A 22,725-nucleotide genomic window follows, 5' to 3' on the forward strand; every position below is an offset into this window, starting at 1 on the left:
GCTAGTGGTTCGAGTCGAGTCAAGTTTATCTCGAGTCGAGTTGAGTTTACCTCGATAGGGTAAGGAAAAGAAAAGGAGGGAATGGGGACGGGTAGGGTCGGGTAGGATTTTTTAGTAAAAACTTTTAAGTTTTAACTTTTATATATATATATATATATATATTAAATATAATATATATTATATTATATTTAATATATAATATATATTATTATATATTACTCGAGTCGAGTCGAGCCGAGTCGAGTTGAGCTCGAGCTTCGAGTCGAGCCGAGTTGAAATACACCATGGTCAAACTTGGCTTGAACTCAACTCGAGCTTTAGTAAATAAGCTTGACTCGCCTTAAGTCAGCCTTTCAAGCCGAGTCAATCCAAGCTGAGTCGAGCCGAGTCGAGCGAGCTTTTTGAGCTAGCTTGACTCGTGTACAGCCCTAAATACATCAAGATGGGTCCCACCACAAGTGGGCCCTGAAATGAAATCCATGGTAGATCACCCACCTATATCACTCCTTCTTTAGTTCCTTGGACTCCTAAACTCCATGGCTTTCCCTTTGATGGAAGTTGATGAGATTTGAAGGGTAAAGATGAGATATCTTGGGATAGCGAGTGGGCCACACTTGGCTCCTCTCATGGACATTTCCTCTCCTTATGGTTGTTTTAAAAAATGGTAGGGAAGAGAGAGAGTGTGTGTGTGTGTGTGGTTATAAGGGAGAGGGATGGGTGTGATGGGTGAGAGATGGGTGATGGGTGATGGATGTGTACTTCACTTGAGAGTTGACTTTAGGTGAGAGAGGGATGGGTGTTAGTACTTGATTGATTGATTTGACATTAGGTAGAGTTCTCTCAAAATCCGTAGTGAGCAGCATTTCTTCAAAAAATACGCGGGCCCACAACTCCTAGCTTGGGTATCGCATCAGCATGGGAGACGCAGCATTGGAACCGCGATGATGGCGCGGTTGCTAGGGTATAAGTCTCGAGTCGAGCCGACTCAGATCTACGGGATATGACTTAGGGTCGTGCACAAATGCTGACTACAGGTCGCGGGTCACCAAAATTCGACGGGGAGGATCACGAGAGTCTATGGAATTGTACGGTATAAGATACAGGTCTTACACAAGTTACTTGAATGGCATATGATTTGTAGTCTATGTGATTGGACCTACTATTAGCTTGGAAGTCTTAGTGTTATATTACCTTAGTTTAATTGCATATTAGTGAGCAATTGTGTTTAAAAGGCATAAATTTTATTTGGTCTTAACCAACCTCCCTTCCCCCCCCCCCCCCCCCTTCCCCTCCCCTCTAGGACATAGCCTTCATTCCTTAGCTCCGCCAAGCTTCCACGTATAGCCTGTGGCCCCTTCACGTGCAATTTCAGAATTGTGGTTAGATGTGATTGAATTCTTAGATTAGAGAAGAAATCAATCTATAAAATAGATTAATATATTTTCGCATCTGAGTATATTAAATGCTTTTGATTCCCTGCGATTGATTACCTAGATCTTCATGAGAGATCAAACTTATCATGATTTTAATATATGTTGAATGTTTTTTGTTGATATTACTGCATTATTTTCTTGTTAAAACAAATTGGAATCCACTTCTGATTAAGTTATTAACTCGAGAAGACGAATTAAGTTCAAGTTCTATTGATTAGGGATTCCTGGATCCTTAGTCATTCTTTAATTGTTTTAAAACATTTTTACTTCTCTGGATTAAAAACCCAGATAAGCCGATTAGTTTTTAGTGTGTTCTCACCAATTTCCCTGTGGTTCGACCTCAAACTCATGATTTATTACTACATCACAGCCCTACACTGGGGGTTGTCAACCCTTGGGTTCAATCATCTTCATTGCCATGGAAATTCTAGATTCTGACTCAGAATCATCATACTCATCCCTCCTTTTAGTTTTAGATTTGCTAGGACATTCGAAGGCAACATGACCATAACCCTTATAATTGTAACATTGGGTTTCTTTTGACCTTTTTTAATAGATTTACCTATGTTCTGCTTGGGATCAAAAGATTTATCATTTTATATATTAAAACTTTTCCCTCTATTTTCTTGATGTTTTTACCAATTAAGACCATTTCTTCATCATAATCATCATCACTATCATCTTTAGATTTGTTTTTCTTATTTTTATGTGAAAACTTTAAGACAATATTTTTGTTCTTAGAGGGGTCCTTAAAGTGTAGTTCAAAAGCTTATAGAGAACCTATTAATTTTCCTACTTTCATAATGTCCATATCCTTACACTCTTCTATAAAGGTTATCTTAGAGGTGAATCTCTTTAGTAAAGAGCTAAGAATTTTCCTTCAAATACGGGCCTTAGGGATCCTCTCTCTTAAACCCCACATGGAGTTACAAATTTCATTTAATTTAGTGTAAAACTCTATGAAAGTTCCATGTTCTTTCATTCTGATATTCTCAAATTGAGTGATTAAGAGATAAAGTTTGGAATGCTTAGCCGTGTAAGTTCCCTTTGGATGGTTTCCAAAATGTCTCATGCTTGCTTATCAGTTTCACATGTACAAATTCTTTTAAATTCATCTTGAAAAACTACATAGTTTAGCATTAAGAGCCTTGGCATCATAGTCGTATCTAACTCTCTCAACACCACTCCATTGTAATTGATCTTTGGGAGTGGTGTTAAGACTCAAATATTGCATATTTATCATTTCATAAGTATTATTTTTTCATGCATTTAACTGCTAAGTTGATTTTATTAGATATGTTTTCTACATGCCACGTGATTTTGGATCTAAAGTTGAATATGAACTAAAATGGATGATTTAAAACTCAAAAAGAAAACAAGCGAATAATTGAAATTTGTATCCTTAAAGTGAATGTCTCAAAGAGCCAAGTGTCCAAGAAAATCAAGTACTAAAAATGATGAAAAGTGAAGATTGAAAGAGTAGTTGAAAACTGAAGAATTTAGCATCCATCAATTCCAAATGTCCAAGAAAATCAAGTACTAAAAAGGATGAAAAGTGAAGATTGAAAGAGTAGTTGATAACTGAAGAATTTAGCACCCATCAATCCCATCGATAGGTTCAATCCCATCAAGTGGATTTCAATAGGAGTTCGATGTCATCAAGTAATATGCGAATTTTGAAAATTAGTTGTTGGACAAAAGTAAGTTTTCTACTCAATCCATCAAGTGGATCTTCGATCCCATCAATAGGTCTCGATCCTATCGAAGCACCTATCAACAGTGGTGGTGACTATGTAAGTTTTGCATAATTTCTAAGTTGGTGTAAAAGTTCAAGCCTCTTTTCAATATAAAGAGTAGTTTTAGACATTCTTAATAATCTTCTAAGCTTCACGAAGAGACAGAGAAGGCTCAGGTAGAGCGCCGACAATGTCATTCAGCTTTGATTTCCTTTCGGGATCTAGTAGATCGTTTAATTTTCTTTTATTTTTGAGTTAGCTATGTTTAGTTAATCTCTTATCCAAAGCTAAGGGGTGAAGCTTGTAGTTAATTACAATCTTTTAATTCATTTGATTCATATATTAGATTTCATGATAATCTTTAAAGTAATTTTCTTTTATTTTTGAGTTAGTTATGTTTAGTTAATCTCTTAGTTAAGGTTAAGGGGTGAAGCTTGTAGTTAATTACAATCTTTTAATTCATGTGAGATATGTGTGCATGCGTAAAATAAATAAATAAATAATGGATTTCATGATGATATATTAATTGAATTAGATTGAATTTACTTTAAGGGTTGTTTATTTTTAGATCCATTGTGAACTATGGATACATCAGATCCTTTTAAGTGCAATTGCTTAGCTTATTTAGAGAATGAATCAATCTGTAAAATTCAATAATCTATTGTAAACTCTGGGTGTAATAGATGCTTTAAACTCCTTGGGATTGATGTCTTGAGTGCTTCATAAGAGAATAATTTAATTGAAATCATACATTATTGGATGTTTGTAATTGATGTAAATATTTGATCTTCCAATTAAAACGGATTGGAATTTGGTTCTAATTGAGTTATAGAAAATAAATCAATAAACTATACATTATAATTGCTAAAAGTGGATCCCTGAATCCTTATTATTTTTATTGCTTATGAAAGTGCCTTGATTTGTCAATTAGCATGAGTGTTGAGTCAGTCAGACTGCAGAGCCGCATAAGAAGATCAATTCAAAGTGTCTACCTCAACCGGATGTGTGTAAGCTCGCCATAGGTAAATCTAAGCCTCACATCCCATATCCTAAAACACCAAGTAAATAAAACCCTTAAAACAAGTTAGAACTTTAAAGGGTTTATAAGTGAGAAAAATTTTTCGAAAACAGAAAATCTCTAAGTTTTTCTTGCTTTGTCAATTTTATCAATACACGTCTCGATAGAATTGACCTGCTCTGTCAATGTCTTCGATGCTTAAACAATATCATCGAAATGAGGACAAAAGTGTCCAGCAACCACATATATCTCTGGACTGATTTATCGATATATCGATCTACCCATTGATATCATCGATATTTAAATCTCGAGTCTATCGAAAGTGACTTGATAATATCGACAGACAGATCTCTGGCGCCCCTGCTTTTACTTAAAAAAATCACATATGCATCGATATATTGAAGCCGTTCTTGATACCATCGAAGTTCAAATCTCGATGATATTATCGATCATGGGCGCCTACTCTTTCAGCAAAATATTTCAAGATGTTTATCTATGATCGGGGGTCCCTCGATAAAATCGATATTCAAATATCGATGATATCGGTACAGTTTCGATGGCATCGAACAGGGATGAAAACTGTTCAGCAAGCTTAAACGAAAATCCTCTGGATTTATCAATGCATCGACACTCTATCGATATCATCGACATTCAAATTCTGATGATTTCGATGGTCCCTCGATCATTCTTGTAAACCTGAAATATTTCAAAGCAAGTCTCTCTCATTTTTCAAATGTTGAGGAATTGAACCTTGCATCGATAAAATCGGAGTTTGAAATCCAATGAAATCAATACGAGTCTCGATTCCCTCGACCAGCTGGCAATTGGTTTCAAAAGCGTATGACATTTGAGTTTCTGTCATCGAGTGGCCAGTCGATGCTATCGAGACTATACGCTCGATGATATCGACCCTGCTCGATGATATCGAACTCTGTCACAACAAATGTGACCGTTTTATATCCGTTGAAACCTTTTGCCTATATAAAGAGAGCTTGTCTATTGATGCTGGGAGAGAGAAAGAAGAGAGTGCTTTTGAGTGTTTTACCTTATATCATATACCCAAAGCCCTTTCTCTCAAGGAAGTTCATCCTCTAATCCACCCTCATCATTGATATTCAATAGAGTAGATTGGGGAATGAACTTTCGCATTCAAAAATCCTCCAGCTACTACCTTAATGGCCAATCATTGAGTTGGGATGTCTTGAATGCATGACCGGAATCACTATATCTTCCTTATAAGAAAACATTTTATAGAGTAGGATTCCGTCTTAACCTTGACCCAACCCAAAGCCTCGTATTGGTACATCATTTATGTTGCGGATCAAGGAAGTCGAAGATTCTTCATCAACAAGGAGGAGATCTTCGTCAATACGCTAAATGGGACTCATCCACTTATTTGTAAGTAACTAGAGTCTAGAGGACACTTGTGATCATTCTTTTGTAGGATTGGGTCTAAGGTGTTTCTCACCCTTGCAAGTCCTCTAGGAGGCCTCCGGTGGGAGTGTACGTGGTGGGTGCGTTGTGTGGACCCTTGCTCTATGGAGAGCATAAACATCTGGTTGAAGGTTAACCTATCTAAAACCTTAGGTTAGAGGTGAACCAAGGGAAACCTCAGGGTCTTGTGGAAGATCCTTGGCCAGTGTGCCTAAAAGTGGGTGCGTCATGTTAACCCTTACTTGTGAGAGGATAAACAGTCAACCTCAGTGTAGGTTGTAAAGGTTGAAGGTGAACCTAATTTAAAACCTTAGGCTTGAGGTGAACCGCTGTGAAACCACCTTAGTGAAATCTAGTACACTCAAAGGTTGAGTGCGATTATCGAGAGTGGAGTAGACAAGTAGTCGAACCACTATAAAAATGACTGTGTTTGAGATTGCTACTCTTTTGTCTGTGTGATTTGCTTTAATATTTTCATATCTAAATATATGTGATCACACCTCACACACTTACACAGTCATATCCATCATAAACTAGTTTGAATATTGTTTACATCTTAAATAGTTTGTGATTGAACCCTCTACCAAGCTTGGAAGCTAGTAGAGTTACTTTTGAGTAAGCCTAATATGTGTCTGCTGTTAGGATTAGTGTAATAGGATTTTAAATAAACCATAAAACTTAAAAAGCCCTATTTGCCCCCCTCTAAGACATATTGACATATTCCCACTTTGACTAAAGCGGTCTTCACCACAATTTCAGCTTTTACTCCTATCTTATTTACTAGATTTCTTAAATATTATACTAGTTCCGGTTGTGTTATCACATTCCACGTGGTTCGATCTTGGTCTCAACGAGAATATGTTACTTCACAGTCCTACACTTCGGATTACCTAATAAGTTTTTGGCGTCATTGCCGAATAGTGTCATTGAACACGTTAGGTTTAGGGTTTTGTTTTTTTTTAAGATTAATTTTCATCGTAGGTTAGAGTTGTTTTTTTAATTTTTTCTAACCTAGTGTTTTGTTTTTAAGTTTTGAATTTTAGATTTTTATTTTTTTTTTTAGGGTTTGTTCTATTTCAGATTTTCTGAATTTACTAACATCATCTGTTTTCTATTTTGTAGATTTTTCTAACCTAGTTCTTCATCTCAGGTACTATCCTTTTAACTTTCATTTTAGATTTGTATTTATTTATTTATTTTCCTTTCTTCTAGGAGTATAAGCAGAAATCAAGGTGTTATCATATTCATGCTTGAGTGGACACAAGATAACTCTAAACAACTTCTAAGAGACAGGATATTAGTTGAAGTGTTGTCAAATCACTATGTTAGGAAACACCCTATGTCGTATAAATTAATTAGAACTATGATTAAGAATTGACCTATTTATGATGAGAATGAGGTATATGATGCTCCGCCGATTAGGACGATGCATGATTATTATATAGGTGATTATGCATATCAACAACCATTGAGTGCTCCAAGTCCATCGAGAAATTGTGATTTTCAGAGTTAATTTGGTTAGACAGTAAGGTCTGACCGAAGTAAGGTCCAGTGCCACCGAAGGAAGGTTTGATGTGACTTGAAAGAGATAGAAACTTCAGAAGAAATTAGAGGAAATTCGGCTACAAACAATAAACTACTTTGGTGCAACCGAAGTGATATTCGATGTGACCGAATGCTACAATTGGTGGTACTAAAGCGTAACAAAAGTGCAAAATTCTGAAGTTGGTTCCAAGTCAGTGTGAGTATTCTCTATTTAAATGGATATTTTAGGCTTTTCAAAGTACGATTTAAGGCTTGGAAAAGAGATCTAGGGGTGACAGAGCTTCTATAGAGCCGTCCTTCTTCGATCTCGCAATTTTAGTTTATCGTTTTAGTTTTTCTTTTATTTTTATTCTATGATACTAGTCATGCTAGGCTAGTCTCAGTTAATTACAATATTTAGTTTATTTAATTCAATAATATTGGTTTGAATGATGATAGTAGATTGAAATAGATTTGGATTTTACTTTGAAGTCTTTGAGTTGTTTATTTCTGGATTTGTAATGCATTCAAAGTACAATAAATGCTTGGGTTTAACAATCGTTTAGCCTAAATTGGAAAATGATTTAATATGTATAATCGATTGATTTATTGTCACCTAAAGGTGCTTTAGACGCTTTTGATTCCCTACGATTAAGATTCGAGTGTTTCATGAGAGAATCATTCAATCATATTTATATTCTTATTAGTGTTGATGATTGGTTTAATAGAATTATCTTCTGATTAAATAGGATAGGACTTCGATTTCAATTGCGTTATAAGCATTAAATCAGTGAATGAGATATTGTGATTTCTATAAGTGAATTCCTAAATACTTAGTCTTTTATTTATTGTTTTAAAACAATTTTCTACTTCGCTGGATTGAAAACCCAAGCAACTCACTACCTTTAAATTAGTTCTAGGTTGTATTCACCATTTCCTAAGGATTCAACCTCAGTCTCACCGAGTTATTACTACTTTGCAGTCTTGCACTTGTGGTTATCAACTCTTGGGTTCAATTATTAACAACAATATATCTGATCAACGAATTTAAACCACCCATTAACTTTCCATTCTCAACTTCCATCACTCTCTTTACAATCTTCAATCAATCTTTTTTGCCAGAAATTTACAGCAATCTTCATCAAATTTTCTCAACAACAGAAGACCCCCCATCGGTTCAACAGGTGCCATACGCCTGAAACTATACGTGCATACCATCAAACATAACTATTTTGACATCTTTAATTTTTACAATTTTACTTATGTTATCATCACTCATGTAAACTGTATTGCCACCACACAATCGATATATATAAAACCAGTCATTTTAGGGGTGTCATGTGAAATGTAGCACTTGAATCTACAATTCATTGATAATTCAAATTCCCTCATGGAATCATTAACAACATTTTTCCATCACCAGATGAATCATCCGTTTCAAGTAGGTTTCCTTAGAAACATTTTGAATTTAGTACTTGATTATGTGAATCAAGTTTTGAATGTTCCTTATTTGTATTCTTGAATTTATAATTTTTATACAAGTGGCTTTTCTTTCTACAATTTCAACATTTTCCTGTTTCTAGCCTTTCAACTTAGATCACATCTAATTTCTCTCATCGGTACCTCTTTTAATACATCTTTCTCTAACTATCATTTCATCACCAAATCTCTCAAGTACCTTCTATAAGATTTTTTATTAAGCAATGTAGGCACAACTAATTTCATGTTGATATCTAGACCATATAGATGAGATTCACAGTCAAACCATCCCACAAATCTAGCATCAAACAAAATATAATAGCCAATTTTTTCCTTACTATTAATTTTCATATCAATCACAGTCATCATGTTAATCCAGTTATTAAACCCATTCAAGTGTTCTAGGAAAGAAGACCCTTAATCCTAAGGTTGTATAGTTGCCTTAGAGAAAAATCGTGTTTAACGTAGGTTTTGTTCATGCAAGTTCCATAACCTGTCCTGCAAACCTTTGGTAGTGGTGTAATCGGACATGTTGAATAACACCGAATCATCTCGTGTAATAAGAAGATCCACGATAGTTAATTAGTTTTTCACCTCAAAAATATCATCATTCATCTCCACATCTCTGCATGGTTCCTTTTCTTTTCTTTTGACCACAGCTACACACCCTTCCTTTAACCTTTACATCTCTACATGGTTCCTTTTCTTTTCTTTTGACTACAACTGTACACCCTTTACTAAAACCATCTGATTTGCCCACCAACCTTCAGGATATCCTCCATCTTCAAGGGCCCCATAGCTTGGACGGAGTGGATCGATTTACATATATTTAATTTGTAATAGTTGGATGAGTGACCAAATGGTGCAACGTTGCCCATGGCAGCTCGTACGCTCATATGTAACAATTACATAGATCAGACGGGATAATCACATACGTGTCATACCTTAGCTCAATCCATTCCGATACATTCCCATGACTTTCGACCACATCCAACGCTTAACTTTGTAACAATATGTTCCATCACTCATGGTTTCTTACCTAAAGCTTTGTTGCGAAAGGCAGCATTCAAGCCAAAAGAAATTTGAAAAAAAAAAAAAAAACAAAACAAAACAAAACAAAACAAAAACAAATGTAGAGCAGTGTCGATACACATTGTCCAATGTGGAAAGGCGGGCATTGGAAAAAACGGACCATGAGAGGCCCACATTCTTTGGCAGCCACTTGTGGGATTTGGACCCCACCTGAAATATTTTAGAGCCAGAGACGCCTCAATTCCAATTGAGTTGCCACATGCAAAGTAGCCCATCTCTGCCACCCCTAGAAGATAATCTAGACAGTTAGATTAGAGAGGTGGACCATGTTTCCTTGGTGGTGGTTATTGCAGGCCACCCTTTTTTTATTTTGTTGGTTTGGCTGTTGACAATCAGGTCCACTCATCGTGAAAGTTGTGTAGTATATCGGTATCGATCAATGATCCCTTCTGTGCGTGTTGCCATTTCAACCACCACGCGTGAAGCAAGCCATCCCTGGGTCCCACACATAGATGCAGGCCCCAGAATCATATGTCCTTCTACTCATCTGGTAAACCATAGTTCTCGAAACAAATGTACAGCTAGAAGGAAAATATAATTAATTAATAAATAAATAAGCCAAGCTTAATGTTGTGGTAAACCTTATGACTAGATGGGCCTGATTTTTGGGCCAGCTTATTTCCAGAACCAAACCATAAGTGATAGCTTGTCACGCCCGTAGAAGGCTCACATGGTGGCAGGTAGCATCAGTAAGCGGACTGAATTGTGGCTTAAATGCGGCACAACAGACTATTTTAACTGAAATTTGGAAAATGAGACTCAAAAGAGTACATTTCTCAAAAAGACCATGCTTTCTACTCGTAATTACTGTACAAAAACAATAGCTCATTTCCCTATAATGTCAACCCCTCATCAACGGGACAGATGAGAACCAAGAACCGTGACCATGATGGCCCGCCCAAACCATTGGGACATGTTCTGCACTTGGTGCTACATCAGTTTTGATCTAACATTACAACACGGCAGATCTTTCCAGGCATTGAGCTATTGCTCCACCAAAGGACAGTGGAACAACATGAATGCCCACCTTAGCAATCATAAGCACGTGAGAAAGAAAAAAGACCCATCTGGGGTCACTCATTTGCTATGACTCGGTACAACATACATTGTCTATGATTAGAATTACAACACCAACAATGATTCTGTGGGCGGACCGTCCATGAATCTGTGATTAGAATTACAACACCAATGATGGCTCTGTGGGCGGACCGTCTATGAAACGTAACAAAATGATGATGATGTATGTTCGGTGGAACTTAGCTCACAGACCAACCCATTTCACCCATCTTAAGGCCCGCCCAACTCGGAAGGGCAACTCGTAGTCTTTGGCAACGCTGGGCTCTCTCCTTGCAGCCTCTGGTTCAGACCAGACGTAAACTCCTCGTTCTTGCTGGCTTCCGGGAACAGTGTTGTCGAGGATCACGGCCACAAGAAAAGCAATGACCATGTGAAATGAAAGTAATGTGTTCAAGACATAGTTCAGCTGCGATAGAAGCCAGGTCACAGCATCAACAGCTCAAATCCAACAATGATAAGCAGTACCAGAACTACATGATGTTGGAGCAAACAGCATTTTGGTTGGATCAATAAATGGTACAGGTAAGGCCCACCTTTTCAAGATCTAGACCTCTCATCCCATGGGCCCCCCCTTTTATTTTATTTTTTTTTAATGCACACACTCACACCCACAAACACCATAATGGGTACTTCAACCCATGACCTCAGTGTTGAAACTCTTGTGAGTCTACCACCGAGCCATGAGCAGGGACCCCATGGGCCCCTCTTATGGTTAAAAAGCCATGCCATGAAAAATCTCCTCAGCCTGAGCTATCCTAATGGAATCCGCCTGTAAATGGGCAGGTCAACTGACTGTCTATATTCAAAGGTGAAACAATCAGCCCATCATATGGCCAAGACATCTGACGGAATATTTTGGGTAGTCTACAATAAATGAAGAGGCCCACTAGATAAAAATCAATCAGGGTGAGGCCTACAATAGGGTTTCTGGCCTAAGAGAAAAACCCCCATTATGGCTCGAATATTGTAAATTTACAGAGCAATAAGCATCCTGCCAAATACATAGCCATCTCCATCCAAATCATTGCTGAAATGCATGTTTACTCAAAACATAAGCAGTGTGTTGTCTTCACAGATGTAGCTGTCTGGGTATCCATGTAGCACATACCAGAAATGGCATGCTACTCTGTGCATACATCCATGTCAACTAGTCTTATTGGTACTACATAATAATGCAATATTAGCAAATGCATGCATACAGTAGAAACGCAAAAATGCAGCCTCCAGAAATGTAGCTGCGCATGTTACATATATGTATTAGCACAATAGCATGTTGGTGGGTCTATGTGAAGTTCAATAATGAATCGTGTACTTATGACTATGTGTGAACCATGTATATAATGATATCCATGAATGGGCGGTCAGGGATGCATATCCATGTAACATCCATAGAGAATCCCCTCTTGCCTGAATTCCATGAATGCATGATGCAGAAAGAATATTTCTTTCAAGTAGTCATTCCATGGAATTCCAATCATAAACTATTCAGTCTTGAGCTTCAAGAAATGTAGTGTGCTGAGGCAAAGGATTCAGAACATTTGAGGCCAATACAGACCACTGATCTGATTGGCCCAACTATTGATGTGGGATGCCCAAGATCCTAGGCCCATTTTAGATTGAATGTGAACCATTGCTGTACTATTTGTAGGCCACACTTATCTACAGGTTAGTGGGAAATTTGGGGAGCATCCACCATCGATGGTGGGCCCAATTGAACCACCAAACTACGGGTCTTTCATGTATGGTATCCTGCACCTCAGTAAAATACGCATTTCCGTCTTCAGCCTCTCAGGACTCAATAATTCCTCTCACAGAGCAACTGCTTACATGGTCATTCCTTTCTCCTTTTCCCTTTTCAACCTCAAGATCTCACAGCTAACCAACTTAAAAAGCAGATGAGCCAACTTTCAAATGGAGAAACATAGAGAATGTAAAGAGATGCATACCCCGCCATATTTGCTGCGGAAAGGACCATGCGACGCAACTATGTACGGCTGAAAATAACTCGGCACGGATGAGTTGGTGTTGGGAATAACCCTGTATTGCTGGAAATAGGCAGGTATTGATAAGGACAAAAACAAGGAGAGCCCAACTATGATGATATTTCTGGAGCTCCCTGCTTCACTGTAACGTAGGTTTGACAAACCCAGTGCCGCGAGCATTGCCCACATAAAGCAAAGGAGAGCAGAGACCATGACATTAGGAATTGAAGCAAGAAAGCCCCCAACTTTACCTGTGAACAAAGAAGCATACTAAGTTGCATACAAAGACTAGAAAACAGGAAAAGAGATAGGAAAAAAGCAACAGGGAATTTAATTTTAGAAGAATGATTTTCTGCATTCTCTTCATACAAGTTCCGTTCAATGGCCAAGTACAAAAATGACACTCTTTTGACAAAGAAATGGCATGTTAGACATGCCCATCAGATGTGTCACACCATTAGATATACCAATCATAATCAGTGTCATCATCATCACCATTTTACAGAAAGAAATGTTGGGCATGCCTGTCAAACATTCCAATGCATGCTGATACACATCATCATCCTCTTTTGCCTGGGCTCTAGAAAGGCCGACACATGTTGACATGCATATTAGGAGACGAAATCATTATTTGTGTCAGCATTTTCAACTTTTTGTACTAATGTAATTTTAGGGCATGCCTAACTATCTGGATATATTAATAATATTAGTTAGATATGTGAAACAACAACATTTCTATAAATAACATATCGAGCTTTCCTAGATCCATGCAGCATGCACACCTCTCCACAATCTGCCACCTCTTGTATCAAGTAAACCCCACTTTGTAGATGTTAAAGTCCCTTGATATACATTGATACACCATCCTCTAACGGCTCAAGCTTTTAGAGCAAGTGGTTATTTGAATGCCTTTCAATATTGTTAATTATAAAAGAGAGAAGAAGAGAAGAAGAAAAGAGGGGGGAAAAAAAAAAAGTTTGGGTTGGACATCCCAACTCTTCCCTTTTATATTAATAATAAAAAACCAAAAAGTATAAAAATACCCTAACTAATTATGTTCATATTCCAAACAAGTCCTAATCCAACATAAATACTAAATATAAAAGAGAAAAAAGCTAGGCCGGCCATACAGTGGGACAGCCCACATCCACATCCATTAGGTGGGCCCACATCCTCATGCGTTATAACAACAACATAAACAGGTTGCCACATAGGACTGCCACAGTCCATGTCCACGTGTTATTGTGAACAGTGTCCAAACTACACAATGCAGCATCCAAAAGCAGAAAATGCACTTACCTATAAGAGACAAGAGAATCAAAATGCAAGCGCCAATCTCAACTGCTCTCCGGCTACCCATTTTGGTCACAGCAATGGTGTGAATATTCTCAGTAAGGGTTGTAGATCCAGTTCCTGTGCCCCAAAGACCGGCAAGGACACTCGAAATGCCTTCCAAACCAATGCCACGGCTGAGAACTCCAGGAGTTGGAGGTCTGGATGCCACCAACAAAGAGGAGGCATGATATGATCCAACCTACAGCAAGAAACCCCAACCATTATAACAAGAGGCCAGCACAAGATAAATCAAAACATCTCATTTTCCAAACTTCCAAGCGCTTAAAGGTGTAGCCTCATATAACAATCTGTAACCAAACGCAATCTCCTCAAGATGAAATTGCGAACTTCAACACTTTCTGGAGTTTTATGATTACACTATATTTGAAATTTAGCCTCATGATCAGCATTTTAGAGCCAGGAGAGGTAACTGATGGAACCAGGACAGCCAATCATTTGATAAGGGCATGAATTGCTCCCGAGCCAAGTGTGACCAGGCCCATAAGAATTCAAATTGCAGATCAAGACCAAATCAGGCCCATTCAATAGTCCAGGTGTGAGATCAGGGCCATCCAACCATTCACAATTGAGTTTCAGGCCTGTCAAGTATCCATACTGAAGACATGGACCACATCAAGGGTCTCGATTGATCTGATTGTTGATGGGATTAGATGACATATTGGGAACAACTGAATGGGTCCAATTGGACTATGGGAGACAGATCCAATCAGATGGCTTTGATTGATGACCGGTTGGACTGTGAGGCCCATTAATCCAACCATATAGCCTTACCAGCCCTATATACCAACCACACAGCCACTTTTAGAGGGTTTGCTCAGACTGTACAGAACAACAATATAAAATTGATATGACCGTAAAATGTAAATATGGCACTCTCTAGAAATGAACTCTTTAGTTAAGTTTCCTTCTTTGATTTGGGTTCATTTTCTTTACTTGCAATGGAAATGAATGTAATTGGATTATTTTAGGAAACCTTATATGGGAACTGACATTGTTCGAAGTATCCCCGATATTATCTGCATCGACAACTCAGCGATACTAATAACACCGGTAGCAATATCGATAACATCGGTAGTATAAGAAATTCCAGATATCAGCAATGTATCGCTAAGTATTGCCAATATTTTCGACTGATAACACTGGATGCGTCCTCACTTTGATTGTGTGCAGAACCCTTTGAAGGAACTTCTGACTGTGGGAAGCTAGGCGGGGCCTACCGTGATGTTTTTGAGAAATCCACCCCATTCATCCATTTTTTCACATCATGTTAGTACATGATCCAAAAAATGAGGTAGCTCCAATACTCTAAGTGGGGCCCACGATAGGAAACAACGGGTAGGGAAATGCTTACCGTTGAAACCTCCCTAGGATCCACTGTGATATTTATATGCCATTCATACCATCCATAAGGTCATTCCTAATGGGATAAATTGAAAGCACAAAATTATGAACCTAATCCAAAACTTCTATGGCCCACGAATGTTTCAACGGTGGAAGTTCAATTCTCATTGTTTCCAGTCATTCGGCCCACTTGAGTTTTGGATTTGCTTCATTTTTTGGCCCATTTCCTAACATGATCTGGTAAAACTGATGAACGGAGTAGATTTCTCACGAACTTCACCGTGGCTGCAGCTAGCTTTCGGTCGCCGAAAGTTCTTGCTTCCATCACGTGGATCCACTGAAGTCGTGCCCCAATTTTGGGGGAGTGGGGTGCAACCCCGGCTTCACCCAAGAAGGTGAGGCCCTTGTCGTGGGACATACCTTGACGTATTTATTCTAAATTCACACTATCCATCTGTTTTGTCATATCATTTTTAAGGCATGAGCCTAAAAATGAAGCAGATCCAAAACTCAGGTGGACCATACTTAGGAAACCGTGGTGATTGAACGCACTGCCATTAAAAGCTTCCTTGGGCCCACCATAATGTTTCTGTAATGTTTATTTGACATCCAACATGTTGATAAGGTCACAGGACCATGGATGAAGGAAAAAAAAACAAAAAACAAATATCAGCTTGATTCAAAACTTTTGTGGCCCATTAATGGACAATCACCACTTTTTCCTAAGGTAGGGTCCACCTGAGAATTGGATCTACTTCATTTTTTGGGGTCATGCCCTAAAATAATCTTAAATTTTGGATGTACGGCGTGGATATAAAAGACATACATCAAGGTAGTCCCCACACTAAGGGTTGCGCCGTCTTGTATGAGTTTGCACCAAATCCTCGTTGGAACATGACTTGGGTGACCCCGGAACCAATGACTTGGGTGCGACTCTAACTGTAGGGCCCACTTCTACTCGTGCATTGTATATCCATGTCGTCCATATGTTCTACCATATTATTTTAGGGCATGGTCTAAAAAATTAAGAAGATATAAATTATAGGTGGACCACACTACAGGAAACAGTGGTTGTTGAACGCCCACCATTAAAATTTTCTTAGGGTCCACAGTACTATTTTTTTACCATCTAACCTGTTGATAAGGTCAAACAACCTAAATGAAAGGATACACACACACACACACACACACACACACACACAAATATCAGCTTGATCCAAAATTTGTGGCCCACAAAAGGTTTTTAATGGTCATTAACCATTATTTCCTATGGTGTGGTCCACCCGAAATTTGTATCTACTTCAATTTTGGGACCACACCCTAAAATAAGCCAGCAAAATAAATGGACGGCACGGATATACAATGCATACATCGAGGTGGGCCCTATGGTCAAGATTCAGATGATGACTACAAGCCACCTCATCACTCCATATAGGGATGATGGATGGCAAAAAAGGTGTGCTTTGTGAGTTCATTTACTTTTACATATCTTAATTATTGTATGATAGTTGCATTTGTATTATATAAATTCATTTTAGTTATTATTTCTTACAACATCGCATACTTTTTGGGTCCTATTAAATGAAAACTTATCATTTAATACATTCTTTTTGTAATTTTTGTAATTTTTTTTATTCCTAAATATACAAATATGTGTATTTAGGCATGTCCTAAAATTTTACTGAAAAATTCCACCATTTCCCCCATGTTTCTTCATTTTTCCTTGTATTTCTGGTTATTAGTGATATTAGCGGCGATAACGATATAATATCTTTATCTCCGGCAAGCGAAACTTGTAGCGATACCGACAACTCGAACACTGGTATTACCTACGTATCGGAATGACCAATGTATTGCTGATATTTTCAACTATGTAAATTTCAGGTGTCGCTTGTGTTGGTAGTGTATCAAAGATATTTGAATAATATAACCAATGTATTGATATTACTAAAAATCTATTTATTAAAACAAATGCCATTTCAAAATTTTTTATGGGCACATAGTTGTGTGCAATGTTCAATTGTCGACAATAATATCGATAACATCACAATATTATCGTTATCACAACATGGGTGATATTGAAACCACAATCTTTCATTTCTTTTCAGTTGTCGACAATTTCTCAGCAAAATATCGTATGTTGTCGATATTCTGAAATATCGATAGATGTTTGAATGGAAGGTTGGATGGGATGGTTGGATAGACTGATGGGATGGTTGGATGATTAGACTAATTTCTTACAATAGCACATGCTTTTAGGCCCCCATTAAATGGAAACTTATTATGTATGCATTCTTTTTGTAATTTTTTTATTCATAAATGTGCAAAATATGTGTATTTTAGCATCTCTTGAAGTTTCACTGAAAAATTCCACTCTTTTCCCCATGTTTGCCCAATGTTTCCCTACATTTCCAATTATCAATGATATCGATATTGTTTCTTTATCCCCAACCAACGAAACTAGTAGCAATGCCGATATTTCAAACACTGCGAACTGATAAGAGATTAATTAATGAATCTTTTATAAGCTTCTTTCTAGAAGCCTCTAGGGAGTTGAACACTATAAAAAGGCCTGTTGGGTCATATACACATAAACAATGCTTAAAATACTATGAATTTTATCATTATTTTTTATAGATAACTTCAATCTTTATTAAAAGGAAAAGGAAAGAGGAAAAGTATTGGGGCTAAATAGGCCAAACTAACAAACCAATGCTCAGAGAAAAATGAAAATATAATCCCATTGGGATGGCTCCTATCAGAAATAAGAAGAGGATCCCTTGTAACTCCCGATTTAGCCAAAACATATGCTTCTTGATTAGCCTAACAACAAATATAAGAGAATCCGACAATTAAACCTGAGTAAATATCTTGAATTTCATCCGTGGTATTCACAACTTCCTGTACCACGCACTCCAAAGATCCCCAATTAACAGTGTTGGCCAAATCGCCCTCAATGATCATGGGAGAGAGGCCAAGGTCAACTGCTATCATTATCCCCTGAAGCATTAACACCTCAAACTAGAAGTGGTGCCTGAGGACTGGAATAATTTACAATGCGATTGCCTTTGTGATTCCCAATAGCGCCCCCGATCCCTATCAGCCGAAATTATCAATGGATCTCCCGTCAAAATTCAGCATAAATGAACCATCTAGAGGAGGAGACCATCTCTAACTCATTTTTTAGAAGCCAACACCAAATTTGCTTATTTCTTTCCATTTCGATCTAATCATTTATTTTGATATTCCTTTCAATATATTGTCTGCTTTGCACCAGTCTATGATCATCATACACACTTTTTCAAATACTCTCAAAGCATTGCAAACCATGCCTCAAAAATTACACTCGAGCCATAATGAGAAGAGGATAGCTTGAGGGGCCATTTTCCATAATTGTGCACCTAAAGGAGAAAAGGCTTGTTAACCCAACCGGCAATCAGCCCCTCCACCAATCTGGGCAGTACCTATTGAATGCTGAACTCATCAGACAATGCAGCCCAAACAATCCAAGCAGAACCGCAGTGCCTACCATTCCTTCGTCCCAATGGTACAAAGCACACTGGTTGGGGAGCATAACCCCTATTTTTGAGATGGCCCAACATGAGGATTTTATCAGCGACCACTTTCTAGACAAAGCCATTGATTTTAGCAAGACTTAGGCTATCCAAATACAAGAGAAAGCAGAGGATGCAGACACATCTTTTGACACCAAGGATTCATAGCAGGATCGCACTGAAGAAACCCCGTCTGATTCCCTTCCAAATCATGTTGTCTTCACCTGAGAGGGAAGTCAATGTCTTCAAGCAATACCAACAGCTAGCTCAACATAAGCATCTCATCATCTTGCAAATTCCTTCTAAGGAAGAGGAAACCGTGCCACTTTATCTGAATGCTGTTGAAGAAATTCTTAACTTCACCACCTTGATTTGCAATCTGGAAAAGCAGACCAAACTTGCTGGCAAAGGGAACATTAACATAGCATTGATCCGCCCTAAAATTAAATCTGTCACCCTTTCTTACTTAATATCTTATAGAGCTTGAGTATAGACCTGAGTTGACAAAAATTGCTCGTGTCATCACCGAACCGTTTCATGGATGGTCCACTCTCACTATAATGGTCAAGAAGTTTAGGGTACTGGTATCCATAAACCACAACTCTCCCTTGGCCAGTGGTCGTAGTGTCCATACTCATCTTTCCCTTGGACAGAGAGGAAACCCTCTCCTTTAACCCATAAGAATATCCACAAGTTCCATTAGCTCCACAAACACAATTAATTGAGGTAAAAACAAAACATTCTGTTAATGAAGAATCGAGATCATACATAAAACATTGGCTTTCCAAGGCACATTATATTAACAAGGGGCCCAACCAAGGTGTCCCGTATCGGTATCGGTTGGCGTAACGGTGACCTCCAAAACCGATACGGATACGGGGGCGTAACGGTGATACGGGGGCGTAACGGCCCGTAACGGTGCAAAATTTTTTTTTTGTCAAAAAAATATGAAAAAATATGGATTAAATCCGAAATATTCTAAGCATTCCAAATATGCATTCATTTATAAATTGGAACATGTTTATGGTGGTGTAACGGTCCACTCTTTGGTGAGAAGTTGTATCGGACTATCTGATGAATTTATGAACCAGATAACCTGAATTTGACTACAAAATTCATATATTTAATTTTCTAACTATCTACTATCAATGATAGATATATTAGAATGAATGTAATATGAAAATATCTTACATTTAGGTGTTTGCAATTATTTTTGAGGGCCAAAATTCATGCGTAAATAGAAAAAAATATATAAAAAAATATAAAATGGCACCCCAAATATGTAAAATGCACATTAACATGTTCTACTATGATTAACACATCATATGACATCATTAAAACAGCAAAAGAATCATTAAAAATGATTTTTTGAATTTTCAAAAAAATGGCCGAAATAAATGCGTAAATAGAAAAAATATAAAAAAATATAAAATGGCACCCCAAATATGTAAATTGCACATTAACATGTTCTACTATGATTAACACATCATATGACATCATTAAAACAGCAAAAGAATCATTAAAAATGATTTTTTGAATTTTCAAAAAAATGGCCGAAATAAATGCGTAAATAGAAAAAATATAAAAAAATATAAAATGGCACCCCAAATCTGTAAAATGCATATTAACATGTTCTACTATGATTAACACATCATATGGCATCATTAAAACAGCAAAAGAATCATTAAAAAATGATTTTTCGAATTTTCAAAAAAAGGGCCAAAATAAATGCGTAAATAGAAAAAAATATAAAAAATATATAAAATGGCACCCCAAATCTGTAAAATGCACATTAACATGTTCTACTAGGATTAACACATCATATGATGTCATTAAAACAGCAAAAGAATCATTAAAAAATGATTTTTCGAATTTTCAAAAAAAGGGCCAAAATAAATGCGTAAATAGAAAAAAATATTAAAAAATATAAAATGGCACCCCAAATCTGTAAAATGCACATTAACATGTTCTACTATGATTAACACATCAAATGGCATGATTAAAACAGCAAAACAACCATTAAAAATTGATTTTTCGAATTTTAAAAAAAGGGGCCAAAATTCATGCGTAAATAGAAAAAAATATTAAAAAATTATTAAATGGCACCCCAAATCTGTAAAATGTACATTAACATGTTGTACTATGATTAACACATCATATGACATGATTAAAACAGCAAAACATATTTAAAAAAGTATAAATACCTATTTTTGACGAATTTCTGAAAAATGGCCCACCGAGCTTTGATTCAAAAAAATCTGTGATATAATGTGTTTTTATCTCAAATACCTAGCTAAGGTTGGTCGAAATTAGTAGTAAAATGAGTGAAAAACAGTTTGGAAGCAAGAGGTTTCAAAAAAACAGCAAAAAATGAGCTAAAAATGAAAAAAAAAAAAAAAAGTTACCGTTACGGGCCCGTTACGGCCGTTACACCCCGTAACGGGCCCGTATCGGCCGATACGGGTACAAAAAATCGTATCGGCCGATACGGCCCCGAAACGGGTAACGGTTCGCACCGTTACGGTCGATACGTAACCGATTCGGCACACCCTGGGCCCAACTAACCAAGTTGATTATTTTTTTTCTTGAAGAATAAGTTGATTCTTTTAATTGATAACCAAAGATATTATTTAAATGGCTCAATGGGTGAAAAGAAACAAGATCCATCGAGGCACTGGATAGGCGTCCCCTATACAAAGAGAAACTCCCGGTCATTTGCAAGGGAGTCAACAGTAAAAGTGGGTATGTAAAATGCATTCTTGGGTTGTCAAACATAGGATAGATTTCATAGGGAATCACATTTTCCGAAAGCCCAGGCAATCACATTACGAAAGTACCCTTTTGCCATTGACAACCAGCCCCCCAAGTGGAAAAGATTTTCTCCCCTAATTTAATGGCCAACAATTCCACCCTATTTGAGGAACCATACCCCAAGACTATTGAAAATGAGAATTTGCACCTTGCTCATCTCTTGAAACAAATCCAATCTCGAAAGAACCAAGATTACCTCTTTCATTATCTCTCTCTTCTTCCATATTTCTCTTCCCTTGTTACCTTTTTACACAGGTGTTAGAGCCATCTGATCCATTTTCTCTTCATAAATATTTCTTCTCTATCCGATCGCTCTAACTACATTTCACTAGAATTCCCATATACCTTTGTGGTAATCTCCCTTTCCTTTGTGTATAGATCTCCATATGGTATCCGGTGTTTGCTAGTGTTCACATCCAATGTGGCCATATGCGGTCGCATAAGCAATTATGCGATCGCATAATCGCATATGCTATCTGGATGGTATGTGATCGCATATCGCATAAAGCGATATGTGATCGCATAATGGCATATGCAATCACATACACTCCAATGGTCAGAAATCTGACCATTTGAGCTTCTTCTTTTTTTTTGGAAGTTTTGCCTATAAGCCCTGCATTCTCTCTTAATCTCTTTCATAATTTTTCATAGCTTTACTATTTTCACTTGAAGGCAAGAATAAAAAATTCAAGATCAAGAAGCAAGACAAGAAGAATCACTGTACTATTCACTCTTATCTCTTTCTCTCTTCTCTAATCTATTCTCTTATTCTAATCTATTGTTCATTTCTTCTCTTATTCTAATTTTTAAATTTCTAATCTCTATTCTAACTTGTGTAATCTATTATTGATTTCTTTCATTAGAATTATCATCTATCAAGAGTCAAGA

General features: G+C 37.3%; 1 protein-coding gene across 3 annotated transcripts in view; it reads right to left on the reverse strand.

The window, feature by feature from the left end:
* Positions 1–10,769: 10,769 nt before the first annotated feature.
* The window catches only part of LOC131234351 (nucleobase-ascorbate transporter 12-like), a 68,111-nt gene continuing 56,155 nt past the window's right edge, over positions 10,770–22,725 (reverse strand). For all 3 annotated transcript variants that reach the window (XM_058231169.1, XM_058231168.1, XM_058231167.1), the window contains 3 exons: positions 14,075–14,309; positions 12,740–13,026; positions 10,770–11,199 (listed from right to left, as the gene is read on the reverse strand). In XM_058231169.1, the coding sequence (XP_058087152.1) occupies positions 10,978–11,199; positions 12,740–13,026; positions 14,075–14,309 (744 nt within the window). In that variant the 3' untranslated portion in view covers positions 10,770–10,977. The remainder of the gene's footprint in view (positions 11,200–12,739; positions 13,027–14,074; positions 14,310–22,725) is intronic.

Source organism: Magnolia sinica, chromosome 19, assembly GCF_029962835.1.
Source record: "Magnolia sinica isolate HGM2019 chromosome 19, MsV1, whole genome shotgun sequence".
NCBI classification, from domain to species: Eukaryota; Viridiplantae; Streptophyta; class Magnoliopsida; order Magnoliales; family Magnoliaceae; genus Magnolia; species Magnolia sinica.